Raw genomic sequence first — 23,301 nt, 5'->3', positions numbered from 1 at the left:
AAATTAAAGCATGGTAGGGTGATTTTGGAATTACAGTTGAAAACCATTTACCTGAAACAGAGCGGTATATCAATAAAACGGTGTGTGCTATGAGTCAACCTTTTTATGTGTGAACATTATGGGGTAGGGAGGGGCTGTGGGAGCACAAGTACACTGAGGGAGAGATAGGGAAGTCTAACCTGGCCATCAGATGGATATACTGCAGCTCCTCACAGCTTCAGATGTCCCTCTCTCTCTCCTGCGGTGTAATTTCTCTCCCTCCATTATGGATCTGCTGTCATTCACAAGAGGATTTATTTTGTTGAACTCTAACTGACATCTGCTACCTCCTCCAAGTGGATTTCTAAAACAAGGTGGACTCCTTCAGCATGCTGAACCATCCTTCTCGCCCCACACGTCCCGGCCTGTTACTCTGCGTCTTGTTGTTGGTGTGTGGCTGGGACAAGGCGGTCTGTTCCCTTGGGGAGGGTAGGAAGATTTGGCAGCAGCCCAAGCCAGACCCCATCACCAAAGCCCAGTCTTTCCTTCATGACACCTTCCCATCAGGATTCCTCTGGGGTTCGGGGACCTCTGCCTTCCAAACAGAAGGAGCCTGGGACCGGGACGGAAAGGGAGCCTCCGTCTGGGACCATTTCACCCAGTCCTCTGTCAGTGGCGATTTGGCAACAGAGACTGGCAGTGTGGCAAGTGACAGCTACACTCACTGGGAGGAAGATGTGAAGGCGCTGGAGTTCCTAGGTGTAAGATCATACTCCTTCTCTCTCTCCTGGCCCAGGCTCTTTCCCGATGGGAACGCTGGGAGTCAGCCGAACACTGCTGCTGTGGAGCATTACAGCCGCTTCATAGATAGGCTTCTGCAGAAGAAAATCGAGCCCATTGTCACTCTCCATCACTGGGACCTACCACAGGTCCTGCAGGAGCAACATGGAGGCTGGAAAAATGAGACACTTGTGGACATGTTTGAGGAGTACGCTGCCTTTTGTTTCCACACGTTTGGGAGTCGTGTTCGGTACTGGCTCACGATGCATAACCCATACCTCGTGGCTGTACATGGGTATGGGACAGGTGTGCATGCTCCCGGAGAGACAGGGGGTCCCTCTGGCTCACTCATTGTGGCCCACAACCTGATAAGAGTAAGTCAGACAGACTCACTTATCTGTGCTTATTTTATACTGTAGCTGTCTGGACTGCAAACAAAACAACACATGAAGAATTGTCTAATGATATAGGTCATCTGAAACTTTGAACCCATGCAGCTGTTATCAGTTTATGATGGTCAATGAATGTTTGTGTTCTCCAAATGTCTCTAAGGCCTGAAGACAGTGAAGCAAGAACAGACTTCACCAGTGCACTGATATTTTATTGCAATCAAATTAACTCAATAAAAGTAGCACATTTCCATTTATTGTATTGTAACATGCAACAAAGTACAAAGCCTCATTGCTTACCTTTAATATGTTTCAAAAGTCAGCTGATCATATTTGACAGATTTCTGATAAGTCAACGGCACACTTAAGAGACACTCAGGTCAAAGTCCACCACATCAGCACTTTTGTGCTGGAGGGAAACACTGCGTGACAGGAAGTCATGGAGATATGCCTCATTAATAATCACTTAGGTTTATGCAGTTGAGAGCCTAGCCCACAGCTAAATACTGAGCAGATAGTGTGAGCAAATAATAATTCTCTTGGGGCCTAATAGATAGTTTTCAGAAATACTCTTCCCCCCATGAACCCATTACCTGTCTGTCTCTCACTGTGATTTGTAATGTGCCAGATGTTTTCTTTTTTTCATAAACATATTGAATTTACAAGATGCGGCCTTGCTACAGATATATGCACTCCGTGCTTTAAAACTGGCACTCTTGCCAGTAAAGACAGTGTGAACCAGAATGAAAAAACCTGATTCATTAATTTTGTTGTCCACACATTTCTTACTGGTGCATGTCAAAATGTATTGAGTGACAACAATTTTAATTTTGTTGTTCTGATTTTTAGGCACATGCTAAAGCATGGCACACCTACAACATCCACTTCAGACCAGCTCAGAAGGGTAAAGTGTCCATTGTTCTGGGATCCCACTGGGTTGAGCCTCAAAGAGGCCAAGCCACAGCTTCCAATGTTAAGTTCTGCCAGCAATCAATAGAGGCTGTGCTTGGCTGGTTTGCTAACCCCATCTTTGGAGATGGGGACTATCCAGCCTCTATAAAAATCAAGCATGGGGCTCTGGTGCCCACTTTCACCCCTGAGGAGAGGCTGTGGGTGCAGAAAACAGCCGACTTTTTTGCTCTGTCCTTTGGTCCTAACAACCTCCGTCTGGGCCGCAACCTGGTCCAGTATGGACAGACTGTGACCCCGGATCTAAGGCGCATACTGAGCTGGATAAAACTGGAGTATGGGGACCAGAGGGTGCTGGTGGCTGAGGGGGGGTGGTACTCTGAAGCAAGTGTGGGAATAGAAGACACAAGAGCCATCTATCTCATGAAGAATTTCATGAACCAGGTCTTGCAAGGTGAGTGGAGAACTGGGAGAGAACAAAAAGTATGAAACAACGTAATGTAATGACAATGTAATGAAATCATCATGAAACAACTATGTGAATACCTTTTCTCTCCATTATTGTTGTGTTTTTTTCTTCACAGCTATTAAGTTTGACAGTGTGCAGGTGTTTGGGTACACTGCCTGGTCATTGGTGGATGGATTTGAGTGGAATTATGGCTATACTGTTCGACGGGGACTTTTCTACATTGACTTCAGTCAACCAAACCGAACCAGAACCCCCAAGACCTCTGCTCTGTACTTCCAGCGTGTTGTTGCTGACAATGGTTTCCTCAGTGATCAAACCTCCAGAGAGGTCAAAGGCAGTTTCCCTTGTGACTTCCACTGGGGTATTGCTGACTCCACCTTAGAGGTGAGAAGACAAGAGGATGATTTTACAGCAGGAGATTCTCAATAACACCTCTAACATTCTTTTGTCTTTTGTTTTTGTCTGTGTTGTAGGTCCACTTCTACCCCTTCTCACCACAGTTCACCGACCCCCATTTGTACAGCTGGAACCTGACAGGAGATGGATCATTACGCCCGGTTCCAGGGGAGAAGGTCAGCACGAGACCAGCCCAGTGCACTGATTATTTAGCAATCCATGGTCATCTTCGCCTGTTTGCATCCACTGGGGCATCTCATTACCGCTTCGCCTTAAACTGGTCTTTGATCTTACCCCAAGGAGACCTCTCTAATGTGAACACTGAGGCTCTGAGGTAGAAATACACACAATTCAACTCAAAAAGTCCACCTATTTTGATTAACAAAGATAGTGCCTATACTGTCTTCATCTGACGTAGTGTATTTACAACATTTAACTTCCAAATTTATGCTCTGTTTCACATTGTTGTCACATCTACAAGGTACTACCGCTGTGTCCTGACTGAGCTCAAGAAGCTGAACCTGGAGGCCGTTGTAATTCTCTACTACCCGACACACAGAGCTCCGAATCTGGGCCTGCCTGGGCCATTGCATGCCTCTGGGGGTTGGCTCAACGACAGCACAGTTGATGCTTTTCAGGAATATGCAGCACTCTGCTATCAGCAGCTGGGGTACTGGGTTCGATACTGGATCACCATCAATGAGCCGAACAGGCTTGTAGATTATTATATCAATGGGAAAGAGAAGCATCATGCGGCTCATAATCTTCTTCTGGCTCATGCAAAAGCCTGGAGGTTATATGAGAGGGAATATTATAGTCAGCATGGAGCGCTGGTGTCACTTGCACTACATGCTGACTGGGTCGAACCCGCCAACCCCTTTCTGGATTCACACACAGCAGCAGCACAGAGATTCCTTCTGTTTGAACTTGGTCGCTTTTTAGACCCTTTGCTGGGAACTAGAAAGGAGGAGAGCAAGAAGGGATACCCACAAGAGATGAAAGCAGACCAGGAGGAGAAAGCTCGACTGGTGGGCTTGCCGGGGCCTTCTCCTCTGCATAGTTTTACTGAGACTGAGGAGAATGAGCTGAGAGGGGCTTTGAGTTTTATTTCTCTGAATCACTTTACCACCCGTTTGGTAGCTCCGTATCTCCAAACACAGGCCAATGTCCAGCAGAAACAGCCCCCTGATCATGACTGTCAGATCCTTTCTGATCCCACCTGGCCCACATCAAGTCTGGGGCAGGCTCTCGTACCCTGGGGTCTTCGGAAGATCCTCAACTGGGTGAGCCAGCGATATGGAGGGGCTCTCCCTCTCATTATCACAGCCAGTGGTGTTGATGATCAGGCTCCTGTTGAGGATAAACTCAGGCAACACTACCTCAGGAGCTACCTGCAAGAAGCTCTCAAAGGTGAGTCATGCATTTCATCACCAACAGTCTACCAACACGTTATAAGTTAAGTTAAGTTAAGTTAAGTTAAGTTAAGATTCCATTATTTGTCCCACAGTGGGGGAATTTACATTTGTGAAGCAGCAAATAGCAACAGTATAAAAAAAGAGAAACAGAATAAGACAAGAATAATATAAACATCAATAAGTTATAAAAACGATTAAAAAACCTCTTTGATCCAGGAAATGTTAGGGTTAGGGTTAGGGTAATTGTAATTTTGTAGAACCAAAATGGTGCTCTGAAGTGTTCAATGTGTGAATCAATGTTGACATAGACACCAGGCATTCAGGCAATGCAGGTTTTATTACTATATTGCCTCTTGCTATTACCCACCCTTTATGAGGAACCATGAAGATAATAAAAACAGTGAGGAGAGCAGAAAAACAAAGCACAGCAGAGCAACAGCGCTGATCAGTGTCTATACACTCTGTTCCTTATGGCTCCCCTGTGTTTGCTCATAAAAACATGTTGTTTTCTAACATAGGTCCACCATCAAATGTGCATTCTTAGCATCTGATTGTATTTTCAATAGCTAAATTGTTTTTATTCTTTGCTCTGCCTTTCTACCAGCTCGCCAGTTAGATGGAGTCAACCTGCAGGGCTTCTATGTGTGGAAACTGCAAGATCGACATGTTCCACAATTCGGGCTTTTCACTTCAACCCAACATCAATCCAAAGCCAAGGCCTCCATCACTGCCTATAGAGAAATCATCACCCAGAGCGGTTTCCCAGGGGGCGACACCGTGCAGATCTGCACAGTAAATAAGTTGCATGAACCTTGCTCTGTGTGCACATGGATGTTGAAGAACAAACTGATGGTGGTTTTCGGAGGCTGCCTCCTGATAACAGCCCTCATGCTGTCAGCACTCGTCATCTTTGTCGTCGTCACCAAGAGAAATCAAACAAGAGGCAGAGGCAGGAGGGGGAACAGGATGAGCAGGAGGAGGAGAAGGGAAGGAGTGCCTGAATGCATATGTCCACCTGTTGTAAAGTATTGACTGTAAAAGAGGTCGACTCAGTAACTGTGCGGCAAAAAAAAAAAGTTGTGTTCGGCTTATTGACAGAAAACATCCATGATCTAAATTGTGTCTAGTCCTAAGTCTTGTCTTGTTGTGTTGTCAATTTAGCCGCAATCACAAGGGAAAGTGTTGGCATCTTTTTCACATGGTTATTTAGATGAAGGGTTATCAGATAGAGGTATTGTGTAAGCTATTTTATTTGTGTATTAAAGGACCATGAGATAGTAACAGATTTTTTTCTATTGTAGGCTACTTTTACTAAATTGATTGTAAGTTTTGTGGTTTACATAAATGTTGACCTAATTTTTGATCTTCACTGTAGACACAATATGTGAATGCCATGTCATCCAGCATTGTAATAAAGTCAGTCAGTTGTGATTTGCATTTTATTATAGATCAGACATAAATCTAATCTTATCATATTGTAGCTATAATGTGTGTTTGGGATTAATTAAGCTTCAACTGTGGATTGCATCAATTTTGTTAGAGAGTTTGAAAAGGAGATGTGATGCTGACAGTCAGTCTCCATGGGACAATGATGCCCCCTAATGTCACTCTTTGGAGCCTCGGTGAAGCATACTGTAAAATTGCTGGGCTGTCATTTACTGGGACAAATATCAAAAGTACCTACCTAAAATGTGCACGTGTTTCCAGTGATGAAGCATTTAGGCTATTACACTTAAGATCACTTTGCATTTTTGTCAGACACCTGGGAGACTCATCATGCATCTCCATGACTTTGAATTAATAGCCTAGTTTAAATATTTAAATACTTTTTACTTGGTCTTATGCTTCTCTGTGGGTTTACCAGTCATGTTAATTTTTCTATTTTCATTAATTTGCGCCCACACCTATCTTAAAAGGCAAAATTGATAGACACAGTTATGATGATCAGCAGGGTAAAGCGGAATACTTCACATGTGAACTCACTGGAAAGCAAGTAGCCTATCCATGATGAAAAGACAACAACAGGTAGGCTACATGCTTCAGACTTGAAAACTACTCACCAAAAAATGTAGCCTACTATAAGAGAGAATTTTTGGACCCAAAAGTAAATGATCGCAAAATGATTGCTAGTCACTGTGTGAATGCCCCCTTTACTATTTACATTTGTTTTGATATCATCTTTATTTGCATTAAAAGATACTGACACACTGGATTAATTGTCAATATAACAAAAACAATATAAAATAATATTAATATAGCTAATAAGAATTGATGTCGCTATTATTTTTTATTATTACACAATACATTATTCAGTATGAACAGACCAACCAATGGCAGGAGGCGTTCAGGATGGCAATACAGATCACATGACCCCTTCTCCTCCAGACTGCATGCAGTTTGGTATTAAAATGTTTTCAGTACCACCAACCATTGTGTTGTTATACATTTGAGATGACAGATAACACGTTGAGCGATATTTAACGCACTCTCGTCTTTTGTATTGATAGACCGGGACCAGAGGGACTCGCGGCAAACGACTGTTTTTACAGCTGTTATTTTTTTTTATTTTTTATTTTTTAGGTTGTGCCCAAAGAAAAGTGCAGAGCTGAGTGAGCTCCTGTGGGCAGAGGAAGCTAGCTAACGTCAGTCAGGTCGGACGGCGGCGGCGAGGCCCCAACCGCGGACGGTAACACGGGGGAAACCATGGCCAACATCGCAGTACAGAGGATAAAACGGGAATTCAAGGAGGTCCTCAAAAGCGAAGAGGTTTGGTTGTTGTCTTTTCTTGTTTTGTCCGGTGAAGTAACAGCTCGTGTTTCATTTCTGTGTCTGTGAGCGCAGGCTGAATGCGAGTGACGCGTCGGTCGCTGGCTCAGCTGTCAGCCTGCTAATCACCGAGCTGCTGCTGCTGCTGCTGCTAGCTACAGCTAACACCACAGACCCCCGACCACCCTGCTGGGCGTCCGGCTTCACAATTATAAGCTTCTACAGCTAGCCAACAAACTTACTGGCGATACAACATATACTGAAACCAATGGCTGTTAAGTTTATAATGCTAAGTGGACGTCATTGGCTAGCTGTATCTTTACCATGCCTCCTATGGTCACTGAGCTAGCTGCGTTAGCTTCAGCAAAAAGATAGTTTGGTGTGATTTCGCCTGTAGCACTGGAGTTGTACTCCTAACATGTGCCCTCTTGACTGTATATGGACCCTCGCCACCCCTCCCCAGCTTACATCGGCGGCCCCCATTATATGTAAATCCGTGAGATGTGTGCAACAAGTAGAGTTCAACTTTGGCTAATGCTGCGGAGGGGAGGGGGTGTCAACTTCTGCTGCATTGGCAGGTCTGAAGTTTGACAGAAATCTAGCTCAACAACACTTTGCAGTTTAGCCTGTCTGTGGCTCAAGTTAAAATGCGTGTGTATTTTTTTTTACTCCTTTCAGACGAGCAAAAACCAGATAAAGGTGGATCTGGTGGACGAGAACTTCACAGAACTTAAAGGGGAGATAGCAGGGCCACCTGACACACCGTACGAAGGTGAGGGGCTCGCTTAGGTACTCTGCTGTCTGCTAACCTGTATGCATGGTTGCACAATTCTTTTGTAATATTGTGTCTCACTGTCATCAGCTTTATTTTGAGAGGGCCTCATCCCCTAACCATTCAAGAGTTGTTTTTAATCTTTAATCCCAAAACAATCTGCATATAAACAGTTACTCTTTACTGTAGTATGAAGTATCTGTGTCATGACTGTGTGATACCTCTCATTTCTTCCAGGGGGTAGATATCAACTAGAAATTAAAATTCCAGAGACGTATCCATTCAATCCACCCAAGGTAGGTATTCGTGGTCGTTATTGTTACTCGAATATAACCCTTTCTTTGTGGTCATTGGCCTCAGAATTTCTTTTCCCATTACTGTGCTAATCTGCAAATGATCTTCTTCTGCCTACCTCATTTAATGTCTCAGGTGCGGTTTATCACAAAGATTTGGCATCCTAACATCAGCTCAGTCACAGGTGCAATATGTCTGGACATTCTCAAAGACCAGTGGTGAGTGAATGTGCGCTGGCATTCTTGACATTCTTCATCGTACATCCATCATGATACTTTTCTAGTCATGTGAGACAGTACTTCCCCTACCAAACCACAAAGTTAGAGACCAGATGCTTCTAATACCACCTCTGTAGCCACTGGATGACATTTATCTTCTGGTTAATAACTGACAAATGGTAACATAAACCTTTGCATTCCCATATGACCTGATCAAAACTCCCACTTATTATAATATAATGTGATGTGATACAATACAATACACAGGTACAGCAGGGTTAGATGAGTGAAGTAGTAGCTAATCCCAATAAAACTAATAAAAATTAGTATACATTATATTTTTATGAATAGACCAGTGGTATTGAAACTAAAATTTTAGCTTGTCCAGTGTCCACTATTATGCGGAGAACTGAAAGTATTCTTCAACTTAGCTTGGAAGTGTTGAGTCCACATTAAGATGTGCTAAATACTGATGTATGTTGTGTGTCCTTTCAGGGCAGCAGCTATGACTCTGAGGACAGTCCTCTTGTCACTACAAGCCTTATTGGCAGCTGCAGAACCAGATGACCCACAGGATGCAGTGGTAGCCAATCAGGTGGGTGTGCATGTGTTTATGTTTTGACTTTTGGTTGACACATTTTACTATGGATATGTGTTTCTTTTTTTTAAGTGTATGTTATATGATATTAATGAATAGATGACATTGATATTATCATAAACTGATATTGGGTAGTTAGCTGTTGATCGAGCAAAAAAGGCACTTGATGAAATCACTCGCTCAACGATGAAACTAGGTGGACGTTTCTTCAAGACTAATCTCAGGAAACAGTAAAATAGGCTTTATGAGATTATGTATCAATTGTTTATTTTCTCAAATGTGTTCATCTTCTTGGTAAATAAATGTGCACTGTAAACTTCCTAAATGTAACAATAAATATGATGTCCCCCTGGACAAAACTGTTGCTCCCCTAAATATGTGAGGGCTCTTAAATCTGCCATTGTGCTAGAGTACCTTTAGTGTCACTAAATTATTATTCTTTTAATATCAAACAAGGTTATTTATTAACACAAGCAAAGTAATAAATGCACCTCTGATGTTAAACGTTGTACCAAATATATATTTTTTCTGTTCAGTTGTGCATGTTAGACTCTGGATTTTTACCTAAAAATCCCTTGCATGCATTATTAATTTGTCTGTGCCGCACGCCAGTTTGTGGTTACAGGTTAAGTGTTATTCAGTGCAATGCCACTAATGTGAAGCTCTTGTGAAATATCACGTGTAGGCAGTAGTCTTTTTGCCCATCACCTGTGTTTCCTATTGAAAAGATTATCCTATTCTTTTAAACATATAACACCCTCATACAATCACATATTCTGCATTAAACAACAGACCTGTACTGTATCACTTAGAGAAGATTAGATCTACCATAGTAAGAAATTACTTTCATGTTCATGTTTGTCAGCACAGTTCCCATGACTGGATGTTAATCTGTCGGTCACGTGTCTCGTATGGAGTAGAAACCTGAGGCTGTTACTCTCTAACTTCTCTTACACCTGCACTGAAAATCCTGCATGAACATTTGACATTAACAATATTTGACTAGTCTTGCTGTCATGCTATTTAATAACCCTTTTTGAATGAGGTATGCTGAGTCCAAAACTACTATGAAGCTACAGAACAGTTCAAGTGCTAACAGTGTTGGGAGGGTTACTTTGAAAATGTATTCCCCTACAGATTACTGATTACATGTCCTAAAATGTAATCTGTAATGTATTTGGATTACTTAAGTAGAGTAATGCATTCTGAATACTTTTTGGATTACTTCAAAATCTCGAGTGTCTTTAACTGGGAATTTGCTTTAGAGAATGATCTTAGATACGATCTCATTGGCTACCGTGGCTCCTTTAAACTGAAACATTAGTGGATGTGTTTGAATTTGGCAAACCAGTTTAGTTTGTTATTGATCATCCAGCCATATTTAATATATAATTTATTTTTTAAATAGCCAATCACATTCAATGAGTAGGCCTAGGCTATATTAAAACTGAGCATCTTTCTCTGCTCTGCAGTCCAGACTACAGCCTCTGAGCCTCTCATACTTATGCAGAATACGCCTGAAAAAATACACAATTTTAAAATAGGTTTTGTTTGTGAGTGTAGGGCAAACAGCATGATGATATTTTGAAAATAAAGTGATGACAGGAGCCACTGTTAAATCTGTAGGTTAACTCTAAAAATGTACTTAAACTCACATCTCTGCCTAAGTTGGAGTCGTTTTGGAAACAGTGTGACGTTGCTGTTAAACCATGCTCATTATAAACATCATGACAGTCAGGACCCTTTTAAAAACGTGATCCTGTCGCAGTTAATTCACGTTGTTTACCAGAGACCGGACCAAAATGAAGCCAACTTCAGCAGGGACGGCCGATGAGTTTAGCACTTAACCCTCCTTTCTTTCCCCACATGAGAGCACTTTAGGCCGGCAGAGCGGGGTTAATTGTCGCCGCTGTTTTGTCTGTCCCTCTCCCACCTTGATGGTTATAACTTCGCCACAGTGCCCAGTCAGTGCAACCCGTGTGTAGTGCGGTAGGCTAAAGTAATCCAAGTAGTCCAATCCATTTTTTTTAAAGAAAGTATCTGTCTTCAGAATGCACCAATTTAAACTGTAACAGAATACAGTTACTTATATTTAGTATTTTAAATATGTAACGCCATTATGTGTAATCCTTTACTCCCCAATCCTGAGTGCTAATTCTAATAATAATAATAATAATAATAGCCTTTATTCAGGACTCAGAGGTGGTCCATATAAAAACTAAAAGTAAAGAACAGTATGGTTCATCTACACTGGCTTTATACTTCAACAGTGCACACAAAAAGCCCTGGGCAAATCTCAGCAGACTGCAGCTGTATGAGTTGATTTGCCTCTGAATGTGTCAGCAGCCTTGAAATCTTGCAGAACACTTTTATTGGCAATCTGTTGTGCAGCCACATATAAACGATGATAAAGGTGGACAGTGGGTGCACCACTCTTCTGCTCACAGGCATCTATATGCTCAGCTAAATGTATATAACAAAAAGTTTCCACCCTCTTACACTTAAACTTTGTGTTATTTTACAACTTTGACACAGCAGATGGGAGCTAAAACTCACAAGTGTTTTTTGTTTCATCACTTTCTTCTTTCTTGATTCATTTACCAGCTATTGTTTGACCAAAAAAGTCCAAAACTCTGACTTAACTATCAAAAGGAGTCCAGTTCTAAAAAATGTCCACATGTGGGAAGATAGTTCCCATGTCTTTTTGCTATTTTAGTCTAGAGGTGGTTTAATTGATGAGCAGAGTTGTCGCCAGTTATTTTAAAGTTGTCAATTTGTTGACAGTGATCAGCAGACTATGTAAAAAGTTAAAATAAAGCTCTAAAACTTTATCTAAACTAAGTAGAGAAGTAAAAAGTTTTGCTTGTTGACAGTGGCGTGCTGAAGCCCTCTCCCTCAAACTTCCTATGTTTCCCTTTCACCCACACAGTACAAGCAGAACCCAGAGATGTTCAAACAGACAGCGAGGCTCTGGTCTCATGTCTATGCAGGAGCTCCTGTCTCCAGTCCGGAGTACACACGCAAAATAGATAAACTCTGTGCCATGGGCTTTGAAAAAGTAAGTATTTTTAAACTTTAGTCCTCCCCTGCTGCGCATCGCTCTGCTGAATTCTCCAGCAAAAAAAAACAGTGTGTGTTCTGACGAGTTTTTCCTTTCTCTCCCCCTAGAATGCAGTAATAGTGGCGTTGTCGTCGAAATCCTGGGATGTGGAAACAGCGACAGAGCTACTCCTCAGTAACTGAATCCTGACACCCCCTTCATCCTCCTCTCGATCCCTCTCTTCCCTCCTCACACATGCACACCCTCTCTCCTCCGAAACTCCAGCTGTCTGAAGGCGTCTTTTCCTCTGTCTCACCCTCTGTTTCACAGTGGACTCCTCAACCTCCACACTTCTCCTATTCCTCCTCTCCACCCCCGCTCCTTTATCCCCTCCACTGCGTGGCATCCTCTCCTCTCCGCTCGTCACCTCTGCTGTATCACACTCCAATCAGTCGCTCTGTGAGCTCTTATCTCTGGTTTCTGTATCATTCGACATTCCACTCAGCGCTACAATCAAAAGTCCAACCACATCTCACCCTCGTTGAAGCATATGCCAGACTTAAGACCCTGCCCACGCCCGCCAGTCTGCTAGCTTTCCTGGCTGTGTCCAGGAAGAGGCTGTCAGCAGCTCATCCTTGCCTATGCAGTGCATTTAACTTAATTTGTCAAGACCTTTGTAGGAAAGAGTCAAGCCGTTCAAGGAGGCTCTTTTGGACCTGGTCCTGATATTTACACACTTTGATCTTGTTTTCTAAACAGGGATTAAGCAGTCCTCGACTTTTAATGTGGTATCTCTACAGCAAATTTCTTGCGCTGTGTCCCATTATCCACCCATTTTTAAACTGTTAACGCTCCGTGCTTTCAGATATCAAGGGCACTATCAAGTTTAAACATTTTCCACTTTAAATGTGGATGTTAAAATAAACTGTGGTGAAGTCAATTTAGTGCACCAAGTAGAAAATGTGGAGTTATTCAGACATGGAATAGGATGAGGCTTTTTCCCTGTTCTGGAAACTAGCTCATCAAGTGTCACTGAGGTGTAGCCATACTCATTTCCATACCATGGTTTCTTCCCTTCAACTGTCTGATCAACCCAAATCTCTCGCTGCAGACCATTGTTCCCACCGCACTTCGCACACACACACACATACCTGTTCTCAACATGGCTTACTTCATCTGTCCCTTTCCCTACATTTTAAAGAAAAACATTTATTTGGTTTTTGCCTCCTACAGGAATACATTTGGATTCTTGTTTTTAAATTGAGAGAGAAACAAAACAAACAAAAAAACATGTTCAGCAGTTAACACAATCTGTCACAAGTCTGAATGGAAATGGTTCCAAACAAGTTTAAAAAATATTGCATCATCTTAACTACGCCAACAGATAAATATGTCAAAAATGATTCATCTGTAAATAAAGATATTAAAGTCTGTGTAAATTAATCCATACTCTCACTTTTCTTTTTGTGTTGCCTCTCAAAGACACACTTTTAATGCATCAAAGTTATCAGCTGAAACAACTTCCCCACCCACAGATATAAGATATAGAAATATAACCCTCAGTGTAAGTCAAGTTCAATCTGATGAGTCAGTGCACTGCTTGTTAAGGATCCAGCAGGTGTTTATAAGCTTGTATGGCTGTGCATACATTTGAATAAAAACACTGTGCAGCGCTAAATTAAAGACCAACAGGAATCAAATCTGCGGGGAATTACATTACAAATGGAGAAAATAAACCAATTAAGATGAAGAATGTGCATGCAGAAGAACTGGAGAACAGATTATTCAAATCGGAGTTTGTCTTTCTTTAAGGTAGTACTTGGGATTAGTAGTACTACTAAGGCTCTGCTGTCGTGTTAAATTCGTGAGGGAGTGAGCACATTTTCGCCATCGCTTATCACGACGTTCCGATCACCTTCGCTCATGCCGATGGAAACTAAGGAAGAGCACATTAACAGATGGCCTGCTTGGTGGCGTGTTGCGATATGCTGAACCTCTCCAGGAAACCTGGCAGTAATCTGAATGTTGTATTTCAGCCCACACGCTCGCAACCTCAGAGGAAAGAAGCTGCCACTTGATGTGTTTATGTCTGCTGATCAACAGCAGTATGTAGCGTAGATCCCTCAGGTTTTCCCGGGCCTCCCTGGTGACAAAATCTCATTTTGTATCCTGGATGTTGGCATATTTCTCCAGTGTATCTACTGTACAGTACCATCTGGAACTGCTCCAAGCATCCCAGAGCAGAGGGATGAATATACAAGACAGAAAACGAGCATTCTGTGTGGCTCATATAATGACCCTGAAGTAATCACTTGCCATTAAAATGCACACAAAATAAATTAACTAACTGCATTATTAAAGTGTTGAAGCTTCCACAGGCCTGATGATGTCACCACAGTGTACCTCCGCCGCTGTAAGAACTTGCTGTTTGTCTGTATGCTTGGACACAAAAGAAAATGTGAGTGTGCTTCTTCAAAACATCTTTTATTACAGCATAACTCTCAAGATTCCTAAATTGATTTTGCATATGTGCTTTTGTAAATTTGGATTATCATTTTTACAGCCTTGCTTTAGGCAGGGCTATATTTGCTGTGTCAACCAATAATATCAGCGTATAGCTTCCTCAGCACTGCTTCCACCATCCTTTGTTTTGTTTTTATGCCTCTGCTGGGGAGAGCTGTGGCTGAGGGTTTTTGAGGTTTTTGGGTGAGCGCGACATCTCGGGAATACCTGAGGGAATTTCTTCAAATTCACTTGGACTCATAGACGAATTGATGAGATCATGGTCAAAAATCAAGGTCACACTGACTGTAGTGTATATAAGGAAAGACTGGAGGCATTTCATTACATCTGGCACAAACCTTCACTTGGATGTGATGGAAATTCTAGTTTTTAATGTTTAACTGCTTCTTTCATGAATCATGGAGCTTTCCAGCCATGCGCCGTCTGACCCCCATATTGCTGCGAAGGCCCTCATCTGCAGACTTATTCAGTGAGCACTTTATAACCTTGTATTTAGAAGTAGCTACTATACAAGTGCTCTTGGGAGACTAGTGAGCCTTGAACACCTAATAGTATTCGCATTTTGATTTTTTTCACAGTGATTTAACTGGAAAATCCTGAAGTAACAAATATCCTCTCACAATATTTGACTTATTAAAACAGTTATTACTCACATTTTTACTAATTAAAACAGCAAGAGATGCTCAACAAAGTGGCTCTCAAGTTAAATGTCTGATTTTATCTGATTACTACTATAAAATTCCAAAGATACATTTTAATTTGCATCAATGTGCTGTTACTGTTCATTTCTGATGCTTTGATGCATGAATTTGAACCAAAAAGACAATCCACACTTGTAAATTGTTCAGATTTCTAAATAAATAAACTATGAATTGATTTAATTTTAAAAGATAGCATGCAAAAAGAGAGTTATTAAGAGTTGTATTCATTTGAAAAATTGTCTTATTTGTGCTATTAAAATTAATTCAATTACATACATAATACATATTACATAACAAAATGTTAACTCCCAGTCCCATCTTTCCTGTCTCATACCCTGGGAGTCTGGGTCTAGGACCAGCAGCCCACCTGGCAGCAGGCGTTTGATTGACAGCTTAATAGCCCAGTGTGTGGTGAGGCGATGATTCACGGGCATCCTGTTTCTTTCGGTCTGCTGCTGCTACGTGATAGCCGGAGTTTTATTCCGTGTCCCAGGCAGCAGACATGCTTCCTCCCCCGCCAAGCAGTAGGAGCTGGTCTCACCACAGTGATGACCAGATGAAACGGCGCCCTGCCATGAGCAAAGGAGTTCAGTCGGGGTTGAACTGGCATCATGTAGGTCTGTCAGAGGGTGAAATCCAGGACCTGTGGATTTGTGGTCCCACTTACTTTTTTATTTCTTCTCAGAGGTATTCAGAAATGTTGAAGATGATCCCAATAATCTGTCTGGCGGTGCTGCTTCCTGAAGGTGAGTCAGACATGAGCTCAGTGGGTCTCTGTGCTGTCATTAATCATTTGAACAGATTGTGCTGTTGTGAACTTAAACGTACAGGCTTTTCATTTGGTCAAAGAAAAAAAAAAGAGGAAACATCAGAAGTTTACGAATAATATTTGCATTGCCACATTATCTGCATTGTCTTTCAAGTAAAGAAAAGTTTTCTAGATGTTGAATTTTGTGTATGCGTTTTAAACCATTCAACCAAATCATCTAAAGAATCAAATCGTATGGTGTGCTATGAAAAGTTTGTTTGCTGATTCATTAGCATTTTTATATCTAAACCCAATGTGCAATATTCACTCAGCTAACTAAAAAATGAAACAAAAACTAATTATTTGTACAATTGTTTGAAATAATATTTTTTTTTAAATAAGTCTTTAAAGCAATGCAATATATTTCTGATTAATTTGGCAGAGAACTAACAAACACAAACAAAAGAGTTATTCCTACATTAGCTTCCATCCAAACCACAAACAAAATGACAATAAGTACTTTAGTAGCGCTGGAAATAATATAAAAAAGCAAGTGTGTAAAAGTATAGAAAACATAAATAATCACAACTATACTAATAAAAATGTAGATTAACTCAGATGCAACTATGTCAATGCAGTTTAAACCATGTTAGCCATCTTCATGTTGGTGTGCAAGGCGACAGAATGATGTCAGAAGGGACAGTATGTGAAACAACATTAGAAAACACAAAGTTTGTTTTGTCACAGATTGAATTATTAGTAATGATCTTGTCTGTCTCTCTCCAGTGGTTCACTCAGCTGAAGGTCACTACGCTCAGAAGCTTCTGAACGACTTGATGGAGAATTACTCCAGCGCCCTGCGTCCTGTGGAGGACACAGACAGTGCCCTCAACGTCACTCTGCAGATCACACTCTCTCAGATCAAAGACATGGTGAGTGTTTGCTCATCTGCAAGATCCTCATATCCTGAATTCCAAAATGGCCATTATATATGTTGCATATTAACAGAGGATCAGGACAGTCCACAAATAAAAATACAAATGCCAGTTTCTTTGTGTTCTCTGTAAAGTTATGCCAGTATTATATAGTAGTGGCTGTTTGTTTATTTATAGGATCCCCATTAGCTGATGTCATGACATTACCTATTCTTCCTGGGGTCCCCAATACAATTTTTTTTTAAAACATAGTACTTACTCACATTCATCGCTGTTACAGATCACTGTAACACCTCATCATATGCGCAAACAGTCTGTCTAAGATATATTATAAGGTACAAAGAATACATCATACATCACATTACAGTACCACAACAGTTCAACCCACAAATAAATTCCTATAATACGTTATATATTTCTTACTCATTGAATTTTCAATTTATTTAAAGCAGAAGTAAGCAGAATGTTTGTGTTAATATAAGTCTTAAATAGTTATATCTTCCGACAGCAGTCACTTACATAGAGTGTTTGGACTGAAACACGGGTCTGTCAGTCACTCTGCTCTGCTGTAAGCCGAGGAGAAAACTTTCCTTGTATCCTACAAGTTTTATCCAATGAGGAGAGGGAACGGCATGAAGGGCTGTGTGTGCAGCCAAGGGATGCGCGTGAATGTGGTGACGTAGGGACGAGGACCAATAGATCCATGACGAGGGCGGGGGCTGCTAACTCCATCGGCTGAGAAGAAGTTAGCCAAAATGACCGGATCGCTTACTTCTGCTTTAATTAGTCTTTTACTACCTTTTTTAAAAATATGTTTTGAGTTAATATTTTTGATATTATTAGGTAATGTGTTCCCTCCTATAATGGCTCTGTATATTACAGTATGTTTTTAAAAGTTTGCTCTTGGTTTAGGTGCCAGTAAATGATCATATCTTGATTGTCTGGTTGGATATTTATTGACATTTCTGGTGAACAATATCTGGTCTGAGAAATGAATCTGTCATGCAGACACATACTGTAGGTCTTATTAAAGACTGTTGAAGGTTGTCTGTGAATGCTGTGTTAATTTCTGATTAATTTGACAAGGACCATGTACATGTAGGCCTAAATACGTACATCCAACCGTCCAATATAACTGATGCCATAGGTTTTAACTGAACTCAAAGCCAAAACATAAAGATGAGATGTGAAGTTGAAATTAAATTAAAAGCTCTCTGGGTTTCCATGGGATGGATTTGTGGGTGCTGATGTGTATGGATGACAGACAGACCTCCTACTGTACAGGCCTGGGCCTACTGTTACTCAGCTGGATTAGGTTCCCGTTCAGGTTCAGTGCTGTGTCAGCCCACAGTGAATTAGCACTTGTGTTGTGTGTGTGTGTGTGTGTGTGTATCTTTGGCTTTGGCTTTGTATGGCCGGAGAGAGAGAGAAACCAGCTTTCCTGCTGAATGTAATGTCTCTGTGGTATACAAGCTTGTCTGTTGATGTCAGTCTGTCATGTTTCAGAAGACAGGAGTGAAGGCCCAGACAAGAAATACTGTATGTGTGCATATGTGTGTGTGTGTGTGTGTGTTTGTGTGTGTGTGTTGGGGTGTCCTATTACCCAAAGCGGTTATGTTTTCTCCGGTTCGGTGCTTCAGTGAAGCTCTGGCAGCGATACCAAAACCACCCCCACCAATCGCCCTCATCCTCCAGTCGGTCTGCTCATCCACCTGATATTGACAGACAGGTCTGGATTTCAGTTGTTGCGATAATCTGAGGCGTAGCTGCCGACGTAAGGCTCATAGAGAGTTAATGAGAAGGAGATCAAGAGGCTCTCTCTTTAAGCTCCTTTGTATGTATCCATCGTCTATAGGCAGGTGTGTGTTTGTATGAGTGCACTTGCAAATGCTTTTTCCTATTTGTGTGTGCGTGTGTGTGAAGGATGAGAGGAACCAGGTGCTAATCGCCTACCTTTGGATTAGGCAGACATGGTATGATGCTTACCTGAGGTGGAATAAAGAGGACTATGACGGACTGGATGTCATCCACATCCCCAGCAGCCTGGTGTGGCGGCCCGACCTCGTCCTCTATAACAAGTACGCCCGTACGTCACACAAACACAAACACACACACACGGTCACATTGGCCCCTATGGAACCTAAATGATCCATACGAGGTTGAAATTATGTGTTATTTCACAATTTTCACAAAAAGATTACACCAACAGGCAGGATTATTGGCATGCACACATTCACCCTTGGGAGCTAACCACTTTAACAGACTAACATTTCTCAATTAGGGCTCTTCACTAATAATCTCATTAATTGCAAAATTTGAGTTATTTTATAATAATTATCTCTTGCATATTATAATTACATTATAATCTATTCTGACATTTTGTGTAATTGTGTTTGTGGTGCATTACTTTGTTCATGGGCATGGGCAAAAAAAAACAACAACTTCAAGCATACTTGGAAAAAAAAAAAACGTAAAACCAAAAAATGTACATGGTATATTTTCAGTATTGTGTATTAGAACAAGTGTAAAATCTGAAATTAAGTGGTCATAATTATGTAATGTATAACCCTAACCCTATTATAAAATGTATGTAAAGCTCTAAAAACAACCCATGATCATTTTTGAGGCTGAATAATACTTTTGTACATGTAGTTTATATTGCAGCAGTGTTGTACTGGTTTGTATTAGATTGTGTGTCTAATAACACTAATACTAACTAATACACAGGTCAATACGTATTGTGATAATGTGCAACATACAGTAAGAAAGTAAGTAAGTAAAATGTATTTATATAAATTATATAATGATGCACGCACACACACACACGCACAATGACCCTGCAGTTAGCTACATGACACAGACAACAATTGTGTCTGTCTCCACTCTCTCTCCTCCTACAGAGCTGACGATGACTTTTCTGGGCCAATGGACACAAATGTGAGACTGCGCTACAATGGGGAGATAACCTGGGATGCTCCTGCCATCACCAAGAGCTCCTGTGTGGTGGACGTGTCCTACTTCCCCTTTGACAGCCAGGAATGCAACCTGACGTTTGGTTCCTGGACCTACAATGGTAACCAGGTATAAAGCATCAGTTTGATTCATCCACTTTTTCAGAAAGATGATGATCCCCTCAGGTCAGTTAGTTAAATGACTAAAAACTCATTCATGTAGAGGCTACGTGTTAGATCAGCGGAAACTGCCACTGATCAGCTTGAAAAAGAGATCATCATCAGACGTACGCTCTAATTATATCCACATGTTTTTTTTGGGAAAATGTCAGTGGGTTGAGCTTGTTCTGTGTGCATCCTTAACTCCTACTCATCTCTTTATCTAATTCCAGGTAGATATCATCATGGGCATGGACAGCGGTGACCTGTCAGACTTTGTAGAAAACGTGGAGTGGGAATGCCATGGGATGCCGGCCACAAAAAATGTCATTATGTATGGCTGTTGTTCTGACCCATATCCAGACATCACGTACACCGTTCTCCTGCAACGCCGCTCCTCCTTCTACATCTTCAACCTCCTCCTCCCCTGTTTCCTCATCTCCTTCCTGGCTCCTCTGGGCTTCTACCTGCCTGCAGACTCTGGGGAGAAGGTTTCCCTGGGAGTAACAGTTCTCCTGGCTCTCACTGTGTTTCAACTAATGGTGGCTGAGAGCATGCCTCCGTCAGAGAGTGTGCCGCTTATAGGTAAGACTGTGAGTTAATGTCGAACCTGCTACATATCTGCATTGTCATTTTGATATTAAAGGGACATTGTGTAACTTCTCCTGTTATCTATTCACGAAAATCATCATCATTCGTTTTTCATTAATCAGTAATCGCCCCCATCAACAAACTGAAGTGTTCCCGTAAGCTCTGAATTTGCCGTTCATATCATTCATATCTACATGGCGCGGGTAAGCTCGGTGCTGGCTGCCATGTCGTGTCGCCATGTTTTTACGTTAAGTGGCAGCGTGACGGTAGGAAACCACGGAAACTCAGCGGAGACACCGGAGCTGTCGGCTCAGGTCGAGGTGGCGTCTGTGAAAAGTCACCGCGGTAACGCAGTGAGGAGGAATGGAGCGTTACACTGATGATGCATTCACGTGCAGTCGGGCAGATGGCCGTCGGTAACAAACCAGATGTAATTTTAGTCACAGAAGTGGAGAGAAAGCCGGTAAAACGTGAGTCAGGTAAACAATACAACATCGCCATGACAACATATTGGCTTGTTTATGCCGTTCCGTGCAGCGGCTGTCCTCCGTCTGCCGTCTGCCCAATTTCACGTGAATGCAGCATGAAAAATACGATTGAGTTGCTTGCGATATACAACCACAACACTAGATGGGAGTAATTCCTACACAATGTACCTTTAACAAGTGACAGAGTGGGCAGCATTGTGTTATACCCCTGTCTCTCTTCTCCCTCTGCCAGGGAAGTACTACATTGCCACTATGACCATGGTCACAGCCTCCACTTCTCTCACCATCTTCATCATGAACATCCACTTCTGTGGTGCGGAAGCCAAACCAGTCCCCCACTGGGCAAAAGTCCTCATCATCGACTACATGTCCAAGATTTTTTTTGTTTATGAGGTAGGTGAGAATTGTGCCTCTGCCTCCTCCTCCTCCTCTTCGTCCCCTCATTCCCACCAAGACGAATTCCGCCACCAGCACAGCAGCTCCCACGTTCACGCAAACGGAAAACCGGGCAGCCACAGAAGCCGGGATGACCGGCAGAATCACAAATCACAATACCCCAGGCCCCAGACCCCAAAACCACAACAACATCCCAGAGTGAAAGTCCAGCACCACATCATTAGAGAAGAGAGGAGCCACCTCTCCAGCTTTGCACCTGGGAAGTATGAAGGCTCTAATGGTAAAATCCCCATAAGTGACTGCTGTAAAGAAGACCAGAAGGTCCCCTGCTGTCCTGAAGACAAAAAGCCTCCACCTCAAGGCCCCACTGTGACCTTTGGCCCCTGTGTGCTCTGTAGCCATGGCAGTGGCCTCCCCGGTGTGGACACCAAGCTGGTGCGCAATGTTGAATATATCGCCAACTGTTTCCGAGAGCAGAGGGCCACCTGCGCCAAGGGGGCGGAGTGGAAGAAGGTTGCTAAGGTGATGGACAGATTCTTCATGTGGATCTTCTTCGTCATGGTTTTCCTCATGAGCATCCTCATCATGGGCAAGAAACCGTGACCAAATAGTGATCCTGTGGATTTTTAAATATATTTGACTATATAGTCAGAAAAAAAGGTGGATGGACTATATTCTTTTTTATAAGTGTTGTTTGTTGAAAATGTATTTATTAATGTAACAGTATAGGTTACAATGATATAAAAAAAATAAGCATAATATACTTGCATTTAATGTTTTTCCCCAGCACAGGCTATACTCCTTAACATTATTAAAACATTAAAAACAATGATTTTTGTTTAAATACACAGTAATTTTGTGTTCATGTAGCAACATTACACATTATTTGAAAATGCCAATATAGTTTATATAATAGTATCCTGCATTCTTGTAAAATCATCCATTCTGTGTCTCACTTTGCACTTTTACAATACAATGTGTAGCAACCCCAGCGACAGCCTGTTAAAAGGGTGCAGCTTATTACCCTATCCCCATCAATCCTGGCTTTCATGTAAAGGTATGTCATCATCCGACCATTGACTCCCACACGCAAGGTGATCTGCTGTCAAGTTAAAAAATGACCAGCAGAGACAGCACATGTCTTATTCACCACTGTGAAATCATATGCCTGGGGCCGACAGAAACGGCATGGGTGCACACGCTCCTGACCTACAGAATAATTTTTCTGTTCAAAATCATCCAGTGAATAGTTAATGAGTGAGCTTTGTTTGTTGCACAGCCAAGGCAGCGAGCATGTAAGGTAATATTGAGCATCAATTATGTAACACAATGTGCACACTCTGACGCCCACCCCCTCCAAACACCCCTATACTTTGAACTTGGAAAGTCAGGTGCATGTGTGTGTGTGTGTGTGTAGTTGGAGTAGTAAGGAATGAAAAACAATAAGGAAGGGAAAAAAACCTAATAATGTTGATACCAGAGGTGGAAGGTAAACTATATTAATTAAAGTACAACACTGAAGAAAAGCTTTGAGGCATATGTGCCTCATCTAAATATTTCTATTTTTGTTCAAGTTTACTCAACTAAATTTCAGATGAAAACATAAGATAGATGGATCTAATGCCACCTCAACCTATTAAAATACTGCATCAACACTTTAAAGGGGGCCACTTTTCATACTTAAATAGATTTTGCTGCTTAACTTTCCACATATTTATTGCAGATGGATTCGCTGCAGGATTGTGTACTGTATGAAGGATTGAAACAAAAATTAAACTACATTG

At 41.7% G+C, this 23,301-nt stretch overlaps 3 protein-coding genes across 3 annotated transcripts; all 3 read left to right on the top strand.

Moving 5' to 3' along the window:
- The first annotated feature begins 188 nt into the window (after positions 1–188).
- On the top strand, positions 189–6,532 carry klb (klotho beta). Its single transcript, XM_085789901.1, has 6 exons — positions 189–1,133; positions 1,998–2,511; positions 2,642–2,910; positions 3,000–3,256; positions 3,404–4,332; positions 4,942–6,532. Exons 1-6 carry the CDS (start codon positions 369–371, stop codon positions 5,367–5,369), a joined length of 3,162 nt encoding a protein of 1,053 aa, XP_085646027.1. The 5' UTR covers positions 189–368; the 3' UTR covers positions 5,370–6,532.
- Positions 6,533–6,720: 188 nt separating this feature from the next.
- ube2ka (ubiquitin-conjugating enzyme E2Ka (UBC1 homolog, yeast)) lies at positions 6,721–13,468 on the top strand. The gene is made up of 7 exons (XM_085789911.1): positions 6,721–7,103; positions 7,782–7,875; positions 8,113–8,171; positions 8,305–8,387; positions 8,883–8,982; positions 11,915–12,043; positions 12,154–13,468. The coding sequence occupies exons 1-7, from the start codon at positions 7,041–7,043 to the stop codon at positions 12,226–12,228; spliced, it is 603 nt and encodes a 200-aa protein (XP_085646037.1). The 5' UTR covers positions 6,721–7,040; the 3' UTR covers positions 12,229–13,468.
- Positions 13,469–15,578: 2,110 nt separating this feature from the next.
- On the top strand, positions 15,579–22,291 carry LOC146979881 (neuronal acetylcholine receptor subunit alpha-9-II). The gene is made up of 6 exons (XM_085788740.1): positions 15,579–15,995; positions 16,784–16,929; positions 18,856–19,010; positions 19,833–20,013; positions 20,276–20,627; positions 21,354–22,291. Exons 1-6 carry the CDS (start codon positions 15,752–15,754, stop codon positions 22,118–22,120), a joined length of 1,845 nt encoding a protein of 614 aa, XP_085644866.1. The 5' UTR covers positions 15,579–15,751; the 3' UTR covers positions 22,121–22,291.
- The last annotated feature ends 1,010 nt before the right edge of the window (positions 22,292–23,301 follow it).

This window comes from Trachurus japonicus, chromosome 10 (assembly GCF_045865225.1).
Source record: "Trachurus japonicus isolate A0001 chromosome 10, Traja_1.0".
NCBI lineage: Eukaryota > Metazoa > Chordata > Actinopteri > Carangiformes > Carangidae > Trachurus > Trachurus japonicus.
The sequence above is the reverse complement of the archived record's forward strand: the minus strand, read 5'-3'. Positions and strand labels throughout refer to the sequence as shown.

Excerpts from the sequence above, each read along its gene's own strand:
- klb (XM_085789901.1), top strand. The coding sequence starts at position 369 with ATGCTGAACCATCCTTCTCGCCCCACACGTCCCGGCCTGTTACTCTGC. Across the intron at positions 2,911-2,999 it reads TTGCTGACTCCACCTTAGAG|GTCCACTTCTACCCCTTCTC; the intron begins GTGAGAAGACAA and ends TCTGTGTTGTAG. Across the intron at positions 3,257-3,403 it reads GTGAACACTGAGGCTCTGAG|GTACTACCGCTGTGTCCTGA; the intron begins GTAGAAATACAC and ends CACATCTACAAG.
- ube2ka (XM_085789911.1), top strand. The coding sequence starts at position 7,041 with ATGGCCAACATCGCAGTACAGAGGATAAAACGGGAATTCAAGGAGGTC. Across the intron at positions 7,104-7,781 it reads AGGTCCTCAAAAGCGAAGAG|ACGAGCAAAAACCAGATAAA; the intron begins GTTTGGTTGTTG and ends TACTCCTTTCAG. Across the intron at positions 7,876-8,112 it reads ACCTGACACACCGTACGAAG|GGGGTAGATATCAACTAGAA; the intron begins GTGAGGGGCTCG and ends CATTTCTTCCAG.
- LOC146979881 (XM_085788740.1), top strand. The coding sequence starts at position 15,752 with ATGCTTCCTCCCCCGCCAAGCAGTAGGAGCTGGTCTCACCACAGTGAT. Across the intron at positions 16,930-18,855 it reads TCTCTCAGATCAAAGACATG|GATGAGAGGAACCAGGTGCT; the intron begins GTGAGTGTTTGC and ends GTGTGTGTGAAG. Across the intron at positions 20,628-21,353 it reads AGAGAGTGTGCCGCTTATAG|GGAAGTACTACATTGCCACT; the intron begins GTAAGACTGTGA and ends TCCCTCTGCCAG.